The following is a 15,995-nucleotide window of genomic DNA, read 5'->3' as shown; positions in this document are numbered from 1 at the left end:
CCGGACCATGGCCGGATCCAACAGTGGCACCTCGCCCAAAGCCAAACCCGATGATTAGGGAAGCTCGCCATCCGAGTTGCCCTTCGTCAGTCGCGAGTTGATAAGGGCGGCTCCTCCTCCTTTGTTCACTCCCCGTGGCTCCATCTGGGGCTCCTCCTCCTCCGTGCACTTCCCGATGACCTGGTGGGGCTCCTCCTCTACACACGACGGCATCGATTCATGGCAGTCTACGTTCGGCTCTTGAAGCCCTGGGCCGTCACCTCTGGCCCGCTCCTCTCGGCGGTGCTAGTGCTGGTGCTGGCATTGTCGAGCCCGTGGCCGTGCTCCTTGAGTCGGAGGCGGGGCAGCTTACCGTGCAAGGCAGGTGCCCCGGGCAGGATCTAGCCGGTCCGTCTGAGGATCATGTAGATCTACACCCGTTGCCCTGCACTCAGACTCAAAGGACGACCTGGTCCGTGGCGTCATCCGCCGTTCCTTGACCACGGCGCAGACGAATGCTTGCAACTGCCGCTCCAGAAATGCCATGCCATGCGACTCAACCTTGAGGAGTCCGAGCGGCTCACCAAGGAGGAGGCGGCCAACGCGGCAAAAGCGGAGCGCCTCACCAAGGAGCATGCTTGTGCCGCCTTGGAGCATCCGGGTTGTCATGCACGACTTCATCAACTCGCTCACGGTTGAGGGCCCCGACGACTTCAAGCAATGCCCTATCTTCCTACATGTAGTTTGCTTGGAGTGGTAACGGGGTTGTGTAACTCTTTTTAGGCACCATTGTATCTTGTCCTGGATGTATACTATAGTGTCGAGTCGTACGATGATTGTTGCTTTATATATAAAATAGGACACAGACCCTTTTATTAAAGCAATTGCACAATCTAATTCCTTGACAGGATGCACTCCCTCCACAATTCACTTAGGGCATGTACAATGGTTAATAAGATAATTTTATCTTAAATCTTGCATGTAATTTAAAGATGATAAAAGAAACATGTCTATAATGGGTCATTTTTTAAACTTATCTCAATAACTAGCAATTTCCCAAAAGTGTGTTGAGACATATTATGTTAATAGATCATCTCTTAAATAAGAGAAGACAAACATTTTCTTATGATTTCTTTCTCCTCCATCTCAGCATTTATTCTACTTGGCACTGATAAGATAGCACCATTATGCATGCCCGTAACGACCAATCCCAGCCTTGTCCTAAAAGCAATTGCATGATCTAATTCGTTGACAGGATGTAGCACCATGAGTGTCCAATTTCAGTTAACCGCCCATCCGAGCATTGTCTGCCGTCTTGCCTGTTAACCGCAGTGCATTAAACCCCTGCACAGGGCACCGCTTGCGCACCGCCACGATCGACCACGTCGCCCCGCCGCCGTATGTACCCGTGCGCACATGCTCTCGGCCATCGCCGCACTCCCTAGAGCAGACGCTTCCCACTCGCCCTCTCGCCGCGCACGGCGCCTATAAAACTCGCGTGACCCCCCGACCTAGCTACGGCGTTCGTGCGCTAGACACGAGGCGAACACTAGCTAGCTACTCCCTCCGTTCCAAGATCACAACTCACAAGTAGAGATCGACCGGGATTGACCTTGAGCGCGATGGACGCGGCGGCGCAGGCGGGGAGGAGGAGGCCGTCGGAGGTGAGGGCGGAGGGGCTGATGCGGGGCGCGTGCGCCGCCCTGGCGACGGCGTCGGCGCTGCTGATGGGGCTGGACACGCAGACGGAGACCGTGCTGCTCATCAGGAAGAAGGCCACCGTCAAGGACGTCCACGCTCTCTGGTGAGCTAACTAGCTAGCAAACAAGTACCCTGTGCGGCCGTGATTTGTGCACGTGTGATCGTCTGACTGAGCGTGAAACGTGCGTGCGTGCAGGGTGCTGACGGCGGCGGCCGGCGCGGCGGCGGGGTACCACCTGCTGCACCTGCTCCGGTGCCTCTACCTCGGCCGCTTCGCCCACAACCCCTGCCGCAACAGCAAGGCCCTGGCGTGGGCTTTCCTCCTCCTCGACAAGGTACATACTGCACTATTCCGATCACTCTCCTGACGCCTCCGGCCCTGAATGTTTCTTCTGCACAGTCTCCAGTTCGGTATCCCATGGTCGGCCAGTCCCTCTGTCACTTTGGGTTTCAGCCACAACCGGAACCACCGAATTTCAGTGGTTTTCAGTTTGTGGCCAAAACATTCACTTGAAATTCAACAACAACAAAATAGTAAACACGAAAAATATTTGAATCTCTCAGTACTAATGGGACCGCTGAAATATTTTGACTGGAAGGTAAATATATAGTACAGTATATTTTAGCGCGTGCTGAAATCATTGAAATTGGGTGAATTTCATCGACATCTTACTGAAAGTGAAAGCCATATCACTGTTACCCTGTACTCATTTCCGCTCGACACACTGGACACCGTTCTGTGCCCGGCGCCTAATTAATCAACACGAGCACTATAGAGCATGCATGAATTCTGATCAGCACCGGCGAATTAAACAAGATAGGCACTGACTGGCAGCTCATTGATCGCCCGACGGCGACCTGGCGGCGACCGGAGCAACCGCGCTTCAATTCCGCGACAGGAATAGGAAACAGTTTTCAGAGGCTATGAACAGGGAACAGTTAGCACTGAGCTATCGTCTGATCGATCGGTGCCCGTTATGATTGTTAGAATAAATCCGAGGCGCTCCGTTGATCTATCGAGGACCAAGCAATCACACGAGCACGACACCGAGATTTGTTAACGAGGTTCACCATCATGGCTATATCCTCGGGGCCTGACTACGGGCGCTCCTCCCCGTAACACTGTCACAATACCGCACCACGGCCGCCCGGGCGCGGGCACACGCCGCCGGCTCCCCCGCGTGCCCGTGCTATTATGTTGGCATAGGTTACATCGTGTGTCTACCCCCGCTATATATGAGAGGCCTATGATACAAGTGTCCTACTTGGACACGACTCCATATCCTGTCCACACACCGTACGACTCCAAGTCCAACTGTAACCTAACTTGTACAATAATATTCGACACAACTCTAACAAACTCCACCTTGGCAAATATTCTCCACCACCTTGAATTCGTCCGTGCGTCGAGCCTCCATGTACATTGGACTTGAGATATGCAATGAGCACCGCTGCTACTCTCAGACTCCATGTGACTCCACCTGCAACTTGTAGTCCCTTCTTTTCTTGACCACAGTCAACACTCGAGCAAAATTAAGTTCCTTGTTACTCTAGTTTGCGCTCTCAACTTCCAGAGTATCCGTCAACGCCATCACACACCGATCACTGACCTGTGTGAAAGTGAACAACTCACATATTGGGTGTCACACATAAGAGTTACCTGAACTCAACATCACCGCTCCTTTCTCGACCGCCTGTCTGAAACTTGAACGAATTTCACCATTGCTTATAGTCACCCTGAGTCAAATTCACAGTTGTCTCACCACATGTATGACCACCAGAGCCCTGGCCCGTCTCCATGTCCCGTGCGTACCGCACACCTCACCGCTATTACCGCGTTGAGCCTCCACTGTCCTGGTCGAGTCTCAAGGGTCGCGAACCCGCACCACTCAACCTCCACTGCAGAGTACCACCGATCATCACCGACCGATGACGAGTTTCACGCTTCCATCAGACCACTGGGCTCCAGTCCGAACTACGTGCCACTCGCTTTTTTCCCCTTGCTGAATAGGCCTCGATTCCCTGGATCCTTACATCGTAGCCCCTCAATCCAGCTCCACCTTCAACACGACTCCATGGTAGATGATCAGTCCACCCACGCGCCCCGTCGATTTCAAGCTCTCATGTGCACCGTCTTGAATCAACCCCGCGTCATAGTCTTGTCGAAGCCACACAAGCCCTCGGGGTCTGCGCCATGTGTTTCCACACCCAGAAGTCAGTCACCATCAGCATCACGCTCCTATGTCATGGTCGCCGATCCCACCACTGTCTTCTGTATCAACCGACTTGCGTCGATCCGTCAGACTGTCTAGTCCAACCCAGCCGAACTTATCCGACTGCATGACACACTCGAGGCTCCCAAATCATCTTCCGCGAATTTGCATCCATCACATAATAATTTCATCTTAGCTAACATGACTTCCTGCAACTTCTTCAAGCATCCCTGTCACGCCAACAATCTTTCACCCTTGTCTACCATAATCCAAGGTTTTCGGTTCCTTGAACTTCTCCACCTCAAACCTGGTACCCATTGGCGCCCTGGTTCTTCATACGACTGACTCTGTGAAAAAATTATCCGGCCTTTCCATGCGACGCGCAAAGTACACGAACACTGCTACTAGCAAAACCAACCAGACTTGGTCTTCACGTGAGCAGCTCCTGTCTTGGCTTTCGCTCCTGATGCTAATTGCTTTTGCCTTGCCAATGCCTCTTTGCTAATTCCCGATGGATGTGCATCATGTGTCAATGGATTTTTCCTGCCGCCGAAACGATCCGTCTCTTGCCTCGCTGTGTCACACGAGGACTTGGTCCTCTTTTGGTCTCCAAACAAATCTCGCGTCGCTCGACTCGGCTTCTACGGCCTCCAGCACCTGCCACGAGAACGCGCCACTCCTCCCGGCGACCTGGGCCCGCCGTTCGCTGCAGTACCATGCACAGGCCGCACGCCTTTTGGGCCACGCTAGCGCCGCTGGGCTTCGTCCCTGCCCTGTGCACGTGGCTGCACCAGCGCCTCTGGCCCTAGCGATCTGTCCGCGTGGAACGCCGCCGCTTGCCAATTGCTTTTCCCGATCTCCGCGAGAACCACACCGTAGTCACGGCTGCATCTCAAAACTCGGTACTTCCTCTGGATCAACAACCAACGACCTTCGGACAACCTAGCTCATGATACCACTTGTTAGAATAAATCTAAGGCGCTTCGTTGATCTACCGATGACCAAGCAATCACACGAGCACGACACCGAGATTTGTTAACGAGGTTCACCATCATGGCTACATCCCCGGGGCCTGACTACGGGCGCTCCTCCCCGTAACACCGTCACAATACCGCACCCCGGCCGCCCGGGCGCCGGCACACGCCGCCGGCTCCCCCGCGTGCCCGTGCTATTATGTTGGCATAGGTTACATCGTGTGTCTACCCCCGCTATATATGAGAGGCCTAGGATACAAGTGTCCTACTTGGACACGATTCCATATCTTGTCCACACACCGTACGACTCCAAATCCAACTGTAACCTAACTTGTACAATAATATTCGACACAACTCTAACAATGATAACAACGATTCTACTGCAAATGGTAGCCAGCATCTTCCTTTCTCGCCGTCACCGTTGCCATCTACCAACGGCTCCTCACGGCAGGTCTCCCGGACTGGCAAATCAGACCAGGACAGTGCACTGCGCTGCGGCGTTAGATGTTGCAGCTGCACCGCTGTTTTTCATTCATGTTTCCATCAGTGCGTCGAGGGCCAGCCCAAATCATTTTGGGTTCCCCATCGGAAAAGATCGGCGCATTCAAGTTTCCAAGTGCCTGGTGCTGCACATGCATGCATGTCCATCCAATTATGTGCAGCTGATTTAGATAAATCGAAGTTTCATGTGCCATGCATGTCGATATCTTTTTTATTTATAAATTTGATCAGACTTTACAAGCTCTCTATTTTCTTTTATATAAAGTACTCCGCTCGTTTATTGTCTCTTTCTAGAACACTGTTGGCTAGTCTAGAACCATGCGCGTTTTGGATAAACTAACTATTTATTGTCTCTTTCTAGAACACTGCTTGTAGATAGCATATTTGTTGTCTGTGTCAAGACGGAGCAACCAGCCATACAACTTCAGTTATCAATAGTGTCCAACATTTTAGTTTAGGGTGTGTTTAGGTCTTAATCGACTGAGACTTAACCAAATCTTAGTTAAGTGATAGTGTACATGGGAAGAAAAAGGAAAAAACTGAAAATAATTTTTTGTACGAATCTCAATGCAAGATCAATGAAATACAACATTGATTGAGACATAATGAAGTCTAAGTCGACTGAGACTTAGCAAAACTGTTTAGCTTATCCGTGCTTGTCTTTTTGATACTGTGCATACCTAGAATTGCCTTTTTTTGTTTCTCTCAATTCAAAACTAATTTGGATTTCCAAATTTTATGGGGCTGTAGAAAAATTTCTTATTGACGCGCTCAATTGTTTCCCATGAAATTCACAGCTTTGTAGGATGTTACCGTGCGTTCGTAACACGGTAACACTCAAAGAACTTGTAGCACTAGAACTCTTCTGATTTTTCACGACAGGAGTAGACACAAACACACAATTATTACTAACTTTTGTGGGAAAAAAATACCGAAAGCACCCTAGGCATGCACAGTACTAGAACGCAAATAATAAATGAGGCAAACTGCATCCATTCAATCCGCAGCACATAGTCATATGGGTGGGTCAGGGTGGGTTAGCTCACAAATTTAAGAGAGGTTTGTTCATTTGGTTTCTGAGATATGGCTTGCCACATTGACCATTTTTGGTACAAATTTCAGAGTTAGCTGTGATTATTCCAGGATATATTTCAGCCGGTTAATTTGCTACTGTCTTCTAGAAGGAAAAAAAGACCTTACTACTGCTGATTTTACAGCGTCAAAAGGCATTCATCGAGTTAATCTAATGGCATTATAAGCTGAAAAACACGTAAAGTTAACTGTATGTGCCTGATGGCGTGCGCGGTGCAGGGGTGCGCGTACGTGACGTTCGCGGCGACGGTGGCGGCGGCGCAGGCGTGCCTGATCGCGCTGGACGGCGCGCAGGCGCTGCAGTGGAACAAGGTCTGCAACATCTTCACCCGCTTCTGCCAGCAGGTCGCCGGGAGCCTCGTCTGCGGCGGGCTCGCCGCCGCCGGCACCGCCGTCCTCTCCGCGCTCTCCGCCCGCAACCTCTTCCGCCTCTACCCCTCGCTCTCCCACCCGCACCCGCACCCGCACCGCTCCTCCTCCACAAAGTAGGCGGCCCGGCCCATCGTCATACAGGGTGGGCTCCCCGAGCGCTAGCTAGTGTTGTTGGGCTGAAAACGCTCGGCCCGATTACACCCAAGTTAGCTCCTTCTTGGGCTTCTCTTCTGTTCGATATGTAGACTAAAAAAAAAATCTCTGTTCGATATGTTACTACTAGTGTGAGAAGGCTGCTCCAAAAAAAACTAGTGTGAGTGTACTGCAGTAGCGTATTTGCCCCCCAAAAAATATGTATTAGTGTGTTTGTATGTATGTATTCTCCGTGTATTGTTCATAGACCGTGTAACCTCCTCCAGCACCTTGAGCGTTCATGAAACCAGTATTACTCATATCACTGGATCCCAGAATAATGTCAAGCAATTGTTTAGCTAATTATGCCGTTGAGCTATATTTAGCTGATTGTAATCATGTTGGTGATTGAGTAATACAAGTGTTCTACTCGCAAAAAAAAAAGACCATGTAACCTCTTCTATGTTGATACTACGAGCAGCAGCCACATGAATGAAATGTGTTTTCAGAGAGAAATTGTTGCCCTGCAAAAATGTGCAGGCCCTGTTTGGAACACAGAATAGACGAACTGATTGCAGTGGAAAAATATTCACTGCAAAATTGTCTTGTTCGCGCAATAAACATACTGATTCCAGTGATATTCATTCAGTTCGTCTGGCCTGATTTTGATCAGGTATCATCCAAGAGTCCAATACTGCTTATAGTTGAACACCACCGTGCTGTGTGCAAATTGAGCAAAAATATGTTCTTCCTGACAGAACATCAATTTATCCAAGAAAGGAGAAAACCTGATCCGGAAGTAAAGTCCATCTATAATTCTATTAGACAGGGAGAAATATTAATAAGAGCAGCAAGCACTCAAACCCCGAAACGGACGATCCACTAGAACAAATGATTTTTTTAGGTCACTAGAACAAATGAGTTTAATTCAACTTGTGGTATAAATCATAAGCGGTATACATTATAATCAGCCTTTGTTGTCAAAAAAAAGAGTTGGTATCTATACATGACAGGATACACATCATCGAACGAACAAACAAATCATATAACTTAGCCATCTAATTGAAAAAATCGACGACCATGTGCCAGCCAGCCCTTCTATATGTAATAATAATAATAATAATAATAATAATAATAATAATAATGCCATTTCATTGAGAACATTACATGATTTTGGACAGAGGTGTGTGTGTGTGTGTGTGTGTGTGTAAGATGGGACTCAGCTTTTGGACTGTGTGCTTTCACTGCCTGGGATGCCTGCAGCAAGCTTTGCTCTCAGGTCCTTCCTGAGGATCTTGCCAGCAGGACTCTTCGGAACCGAGTCAGCGAAGAAAACTTTGTGGATCCTCTTGTAGAAAACGACCTGCAATAATATTGCACAATTTGTTAGGTTTTTGAAGTCTCACATCTGCACTGAATTGGTGAAGATACATGAACCAATGCAAACATTTGATGCTCTCTTCAGTCTTGTAAAATAACATGCTGGATGGCCGGTATGCCTCACAGTTCACAAATCACATGTTGTAAATTATGCCCTCTTCAGAATTTTGTTAAAAATTGTACTGTTTGTGGCAACTTTGCCTGTTTCTCTATTTGTGCGTCATACTTGAATGTATGGAAAGTGGACGACTAGTTATTACCTCTTTTGCAACGAACTGCTTGATCTCGCTCTCGCTGATCTCAGAGCCTTCAATCCGCACAATGAATGCAACTGGAACTTCACCAGTAAGTTCATCTTGCATCCTGCAAAAAATGAAGACCAGCTAAATTTAATCACCTACTCTTGACATGGACCAAATGGATCCTAAATCCCTTAGAACAGTCTATCAACTTACGATACGACAGCAGCATCTTTGATTTCGGCGTGTGTGATGAGAAGGGCTTCGAGTTCCGCAGGAGGTACTTGGAATCCCTTGTATTTGATTATCTCCTTGAGCCTGTCGACAATGAAGATCTCGTCGTCATCATCGACATAGCCAATGTCTCCAGTATGCAGCCAACCGTCCTTGTCAATGGTGTTCTTTGTGGACTCTGGGTCATTTAGGTAACCTGCAATCATAGGCTTGGTCATTTATACATGAGTTGTTTTCTTTGATCATCATGATGCATATTAAGATTTTTTGTTGTTTCCCTAAAAAGTTCATATCAATGGCTAAGCATGTGTGGCTGGTGTAGTTAGTTGGAGAAATTACAGAAATAGTCCAAGTGAACAGCTAGAATTTCCGGTAAAAACGCTACTGAGTGGAATGAATCTCATCTTAAGGTTTGAAACTTGTCTACCTGGTAATAGTTCGTATCCATTTAAGTTGCAGTCTAGAGTAAACAGTACATGTATCTTTTGGGAGTACATATATTGTTGTGAAAAATAAAATCTTGAATAATTCTTCAATTTCGTAGTCACTGAACACGCATCCAGCTGTCTGCGAAAGCGACATACTGATCATATCCGAATTCTATATGTATTTAGATAGTTTTCAAACAGAAAGAAGAATCCACACTCCATGTAATAAAGGCTTACAAAAATATGGAAGGGAGCATGAAGCAAAAAAAAAAGTTTTTCTCCTCCTTTCGAAAAAAAAGAAAGTTTTGCTGGGTTGAAGTTTGCAAACTCTCATGTATTAGTAAAGTGAGGGAGCGCTTCTTCTGGCATTAGTTTCAGAGCATGAAGGGGCATACATGGGAAATGGACAAAATTAGGAATCGTCAACATTCCCATCCAGTTGCCATCATGTGTGGTTGTATGTAATCATGGGTGGCTACAGCCCACAGGACAGCCTGTTGCCACAATGTATCCAATCATTCATAGTACAAGGTATCCATACGCAAAAAAAAAATCGTATCCATACGCAAGTCAGAAGGAGCTAAACATCTCCACCTCACCACATGTGCTAGGTCAAACAACTTAGTTCTACTTGTAACTGTTAAAAACAAGCAGAAAGGCAGGCTTTGTTTTCTTATGCTAATGATAGCCTAAGCTTGGCCATTTCCCACAAAAATATAAGCATAGACTTTGAAGCAAAGATAAGTAGTCATGTGTGGGAGTTTGTTGTGGATTCTTGGAGTACTTGGGAAAATGCTTTCACATGGCCAGCATGCTGCATCAACGAATGCAAGCTATGTAGTCATGTGTGGGAGTTTGTTGTGGATTCTTTGGAGTACTACTCAGAGGCTTGGTTGCACTGCTGGAACCCCATGTACATGTAGCACATAACTGGACCGTGACCTACAACTTAATTCGGAACCTTCGACGTTTCGGGGGATGATTGTGCGGCCTTAGCCAAAACCAAAATGCTCGACCGCGAAACGTACAGTTCAGTCAGATTGGCAGCACCTTAAAAATATCCCCTTTCTTTCTGAAAAATACAATCTTATTTGTAACCAAGGTCTTCTAGTCCAGTAAAATTGACCAGATAAACCTTGTCGCGGTGGGGTCCATGTCAAAAGGCCGATAACTAAAAGTACTGTAGTACCGAACCAAAAAAAAAAAGAAGGAAAAACAGTACTCCCTCCGTTCATTATTATAAGACGTTTTGGACAGCTAGCTTTGAACTGTTTTGGGCACTGTCTGAATTGTCTAGAACGTCTTATAAAAGTGAACAGAGGAAGTAGTTATCTGCTTCGCCTGAATGCAGATAGGAAAAGGAGTGACAATTCGTCTGAAAACTCGGTGAAAACGGTGGCTGACGCTGTGCACGACGCATGCGCGCGGCAACATGCCAAGGCCAGGCCTTGGAGACGCTTGCGCAATCTGCCGGCCTTTTTCCTTGTCGCCATTGCCCAAGCGGTGCAAGTACATCTGAATCTGAGAGATGCGTATGGCCTCAGACCTTCAGTTCAGGGTGCTCCATTATTGACGTGTGAGGCGCCAGTGCGACGATTGCTAGCACGGCGAGAGCAGTCAGGACGCGCATGCTGCTGCTAAAGCCAAAAGGGTGCCGCCGGCTCATCGACTGACGCACGCCGTCGCCGTCGATGGGCTAGCCGACGATGATTTGCCAACAGTTGCCGAGGGCCAAGGAGGCGTGCTTCAGAAGGGAATCATCTCCTACTAGTACTACGTGGGTGTTAGGTTGGATCGAGCGGACTCACCGGTCACCAGCGACTAGTACCTAACTGGAGACCGACCGATCGGTGCACCGAGCATCTGGTCAGGTGAGCACAAGGTGGAAGAAGCTCTGGTCCGTGCAGCTACCGATCACTCAGATTAGTCTAGCCGCCCGTCCGTTCGCTGGCTGGCTAGTGGCCAAACGTAGCAGACGGAGACAGAACACGAGCACACATGCGTGCAGGCGACTGAACTGCTGGAAATGCAGCATGTTGGATACGTGCCACGCCTGCTTATCTATCTGCCCGAAAGTGCCGTCAGAAACGGGTGAAGTTGCTGCAGCTGCGGCCAATAATTTGGGCTCCGGAGCTGGAGACGGAGCAGTCCGAACCGATCACCTAACCAGCAGTGGTACTCCTACTACAGCATCTACTCGTGAGCTACCCTGCGACTAGTCGCGAACCACTCGCTCACCTAATCAGCTAGCTAGTCATGGAACAGTGGATCACGTCGTCGTGCCGTCCACGTCGTTGCCACTCCTGAGCGGTGACCAGACACGGCGGCACTGTACCATTTTTGGTTGGACATTTTGTTCGAAAAATGAATAAGCTTGTGTCTGAATGTGCGCGCACGCACGTACAGTACCTTTCATGATCTGGTTGCCGCGGATGCAGATCTCCCCCGGCAGGTTGCGGCCGAGGGAGGCGCCGGTGTCGGGGTCCACGATCTTGAGCTCCGCGTTCCGCACCACCGTGCCGCACGACCCCGACTTGACCCCGAACGGCTCCTTGGCGAACGCCAGGCACATGGACAGCACCGGCCCGGCCTCCGTCATCCCGTACCCCTGCACACGCATTGCAAAACAGAGAGATCATCAGCCCCCCGGTCACCACGTTCTGCTGACGATCAACACGCTGTAATTTCAACCCGAGTGATATATGTTCAGTTTTAAGTAAAGAAGATTCAGACATGCAAGATCAATCCTGCTGAGAGCGACTTGTCGACCGGAAAGTCTGACGGTTGGCGGTTGGCACTATAGAAAGCAAACGCTGGCTTGCCGCGACGGCAACCCGCCCGCCGGGATCATGGGGGTGGCGTGCGTTCGCTTCAGTTGGGATGAAGGTGAAGCCGTCATGGAGCGTAAAGGTTGGGATGTCGCCATATCCCGCACCCAAAAGCACGACGCCACCATGCCACCCACCCACCAAACTGCGACCTTGGCTCGCGCGCCGGGCCACTAGCCAGCCCATCCCAATCGCCTCCCCGATGCCCCAACAACCATTGATGATCTTTCGAGGTTCACTCGCCTTCCAAACGCTCCATACACTCACCTACTGTAGCTGACGTGCTTGCCACTAAGATAATCGCGCAAGCAATCATTGGATATGGATTCGAAGTGCGAGAGCGGGGCCGGTGCGCGACGAACCTGCCCGAGCACGGCGTTGGGGATCTTGGCCATGAAGGCGTCCTGGAGGTCCTTGCCCATGGGGGCCGCGCCGGACATGACCATGCGGATGGACGCGAGGTCGGCGGCCGTCACCCGGTCGCTCTTGGCGATCTCGACGACGATGGGCGGCACGAAGGGCGCCACGGTGACCGCGTGCGCGCGCACCAGGCGCACCAGCGCGCCGTGGTCGAACTTGCGCATGATCACGATCGCGCACCCGGCGCGCAGCCCCGCCAGCAGCACCGAGTTGAGCGAGTAGATGTGGAACAGCGGCAGCACGCACAGCAGCACGTCATTCGGGCCGAAATACAAGTTCGGGTTCTCCCCGTCCACCTGCACGCACACACAGTCAAAAAATTTGAAATTCAGAAACGAGATGTTCAGCAAATTTGAAACATTTTTGGGTCGGCGAAGTTTGAATTGGGAAATGTGATCGTGCGTGGGCGCGAATCTTGGCGCTGGTTGGCGGGCCCTGCGTGGGTCACGTCGGCCCGTCGAATCCGACCCGATCCGATCCGGGTAATAAATGGCGCGGCGTTATTTTAAGCAGGGGAGTAATTGGTCGGTCGCTGGGCTCCGGCGCCGACGGAGAGGCGCGTGATGGGGAAAAGGAACGTCCCGGGCTGGAAAGCGTAAAGCGAGGCCACGAGAAACGTAAATGGGAAGCTCGCCTGGCCCCCGAAGGATCCGCGGCTCGGTCCAGCCAGTGGCAATGGAGGTGGAAGCGTAGCGGGGAGTGAGCTGAGCTGACCTGCTGCGCGACGCTGGTGACGAGGCTGCGGTGGGTGAGCATGACGCCCTTGGGCAGCCCCGTGGTGCCGGACGAGTAGGGGAGGGCCACCACGTCGTCGGGGTCGACCTGCTCGTCGGCGGCGAGCGGCTCCGCGGGCAGCAGGGCCTCGTCGAACGCGAGGCAGCCGCCGTCGTCGGAGGCCGGCCCGTCGACGGTGACCACGGGGATCCCGCGCTCGGCGGCGAAGGCGCGCACCTTGTCGACGGCGCAGGCCTCGGTGACGATCAGCCGCGCCCCGGCCGCGCTCGCCTGGCGGTGGATCTCGTGCGGCGTGCAGAACGGGTTGGCGGTGGTGGTGGCGGCGCCCAGCCGGGCCGCGCCGAGGAACACGAAGGCGAACTCCGGGCAGTTGCGGAGCAGGTTCATGACCACGTCGCCCTTCCCCACGCCGAGCCGCCGCAGCCCCGCCGCGCAGCGGCGGGAGAGCTCTGACACCTCCGCGTAGGTGTGCACGGCGCCCGTCTGCCCGTCGATGAGGCAGGGCCGGGCGGCCACCTCCGGCAGCCGCTCGAAGCAGTAGTCCTGGAGCGTGAGGTGCGCCGGGATCTCGATGTCCGGCAGCCTGGACCGGAACACCGTCTCCGTCGCCTCCGGCGCGTCCGCCGCCACGGAGCCCATGGATCTCGCCGCCGGCGCCGGCTCGGGTCGGCCTGTCTCCCGGCGGAAGAAATCGGCGTGGGGCGAGAAATGGGGGGGCCGGGATCCCGTGGGCGTGCGTGCTCTGCTCCGGCTCCTGGGGAGGGGAGGAATTTGGGCGCGGGGGTTAAATATACCGGCGCGGCGGGGGAGAAGGTGGGTGGGGAGGATGACGCGCGGGGCCCGCCTGGCGGTGGGAGCGGGTAGCGTCTCCGGTGAGCGAACGGGTTGGTAGCGTAAAGCAACGCTGATCTGACCTCGCTTTGACTTTTTAACCTGACCAGTAACGCCGGCGTTGGCGGCGACGTACGGTGGCGTAAAGTCGTCGCCGGCGGTGGGCGGGCCGTCGGCCGTCGTGGCGGTTTGCGCCTGGGATGGCGTGGCGTCGCACGGAGCACGTTGACATCACTCGTCAGTGTTCCCACCACCAAAGAAAAATTTGTCAGCGAAGCACGACTATGTGGGATTTTGACATCGGAGTCTCGTAGAGAGAAAGTGGGGAGACAAAAGAACAGAGACATCAGTGACCAACAACTGTTGAGGTTGGAAGTAATTTGGATGTTTTTTAATATTACCTCCTTATAAAAAAACTAGTAATTTGGATGTTTTTAAATATCACCTCCTTATAAAAAAAACTTGTCAACAAGACTAAGAAACAACAATCATGATCCGAGTCTTAGCGAAGAGTTTTTTGACACTCATAATATCCGTGTGCTCATACTAGTTCGTCGTCGCTTCCCACATTGCCCTATGTAGGGCCAACATTATGGTTGAGACTCTGGAGGTGCAGATCATGCTTGAGCTATGAGGGTTGTTTCTAGTGCATGTTTCGTCTATCACAATCGAGCATACTTGCTTGAGGCCATATTCGCTTTCAAGGAGAGTGGTGCTTTGACGTCACATGCATTGTTGAAAAAATTGGTGTGCCTTGCACCAATGGTAAGGAGGGTAAAGATGATAAGGGTGTACGATAGTGCTACGGAGCCATGTCATAGGGTCCAGTGGAGTTTATCGATAAGTTTATTTGCACAACGAGGACGACTCTTTGCTCTAGATAGAGTCGGCCTCGCACGTGGAAGAGGCCACTACATATCACGCTAAGAGGTGTGTCGGTTGTTTCGATAAGAACAACAAAGAACGCAACATCCCAGCGACCAAGGGCGCTGAGCATGGGTTGTTGGGTGCTTCTAGGGAGTAGTCGACAAATAATAAATGGAAAGTCCTCGCGGATGCGAGGGAGAGGCTGGATTCATATCTACAAACATACAAGAAGCCCCTCGCGTTGAAGGTGGTCGAGGAAAAATAAATTGAAAAACTGAAGTCGTCTAAAAGAGGTATACTTTGTTAGGCTAATATCCCATACAAAGTACATATGACAGCCTCAAGAGTCAACTCTGGCTTATAGTTTGAAGCATGTTTGTTGCAAAGGCAGTCGCAACCAGGAAACGACTGATTTTCAAAAAGCATTCATAGCAAGAGGACGAGATACAATGTTTTACTTTCTATGAATGTGGGCTAATTTGTAATTACGCGTAGTAGAAGATGCATTGAAGAAATTCGCCCGAAAGAGCCTCACGTTCCAATGCTGCAAGGAGATTCCTTGCTTTTGCAACATTGGCCAAAGGTTTACAGTATGTGGGATACGTTCTTTCGTCTAGAGCATTCACAGCTAGAGTCGCAACATGTAATCCTGTAGCTTTAGCTTGCAAAATAGAAGGCACATATCAAATGTTAGAGAGTTGTAACTTGTAAGCTGCATCCACAAATGATAAAAGACCTACAATCTAGGAGATCTTTCATAACATAGTGAACCTGCAAGGGAGACCAAACCTTTTTTTGATGAAGAGAAGATAATTATGAGCCTTCCGTATATTTCAAAGTAATTATGCCTTGCTAAGCATTGACTCCAAAGGCGTAGGTGTGCCTCACGTGGGCTCACCAATGTTGAATTAGTGATGCTTAGTTGGGAGATCAATGATAGATTGGAAATTTTCTTGGAAGACCGACCACCACGCATGTCTTGTTGCAAGAGTATTTCCAAGGCTAGGGAGATCAGAACTGTTAGAGACGATATTGTCCCCGCCCCCAATGACATAGCTCAATGGGTAGT

General features: G+C 50.6%; 2 protein-coding genes across 2 annotated transcripts; one reads left to right on the top strand and one right to left on the bottom strand.

The window, feature by feature from the left end:
* Nucleotides 1–1,359: 1,359 nt before the first annotated feature.
* On the top strand, nt 1,360–7,345 carry LOC119334270 (CASP-like protein 2C3). The gene is made up of 3 exons (XM_037606868.1): nt 1,360–1,783; nt 1,877–2,015; nt 6,680–7,345. The coding sequence occupies exons 1-3, from the start codon at nt 1,602–1,604 to the stop codon at nt 6,947–6,949; spliced, it is 591 nt and encodes a 196-aa protein (XP_037462765.1). The 5' UTR covers nt 1,360–1,601; the 3' UTR covers nt 6,950–7,345.
* Nucleotides 7,346–7,882: 537 nt separating this feature from the next.
* Nucleotides 7,883–13,978, bottom strand: LOC119329317 (probable 4-coumarate--CoA ligase 4). Its single transcript, XM_037602330.1, has 6 exons — nt 13,208–13,978; nt 12,436–12,789; nt 11,655–11,853; nt 8,800–9,013; nt 8,605–8,707; nt 7,883–8,327 (listed from the first exon to the last, which is right to left on the bottom strand). The coding sequence occupies exons 1-6, from the start codon at nt 13,865–13,867 to the stop codon at nt 8,184–8,186; spliced, it is 1,674 nt and encodes a 557-aa protein (XP_037458227.1). The 5' UTR covers nt 13,868–13,978; the 3' UTR covers nt 7,883–8,183.
* Nucleotides 13,979–15,995: the final 2,017 nt, after the last annotated feature.

This window comes from Triticum dicoccoides, chromosome 7A (assembly GCF_002162155.2).
Source record: "Triticum dicoccoides isolate Atlit2015 ecotype Zavitan chromosome 7A, WEW_v2.0, whole genome shotgun sequence".
Taxonomy (NCBI): domain Eukaryota; kingdom Viridiplantae; phylum Streptophyta; class Magnoliopsida; order Poales; family Poaceae; genus Triticum; species Triticum dicoccoides.
The sequence above is the reverse complement of the archived record's forward strand: the minus strand, read 5'-3'. Positions and strand labels throughout refer to the sequence as shown.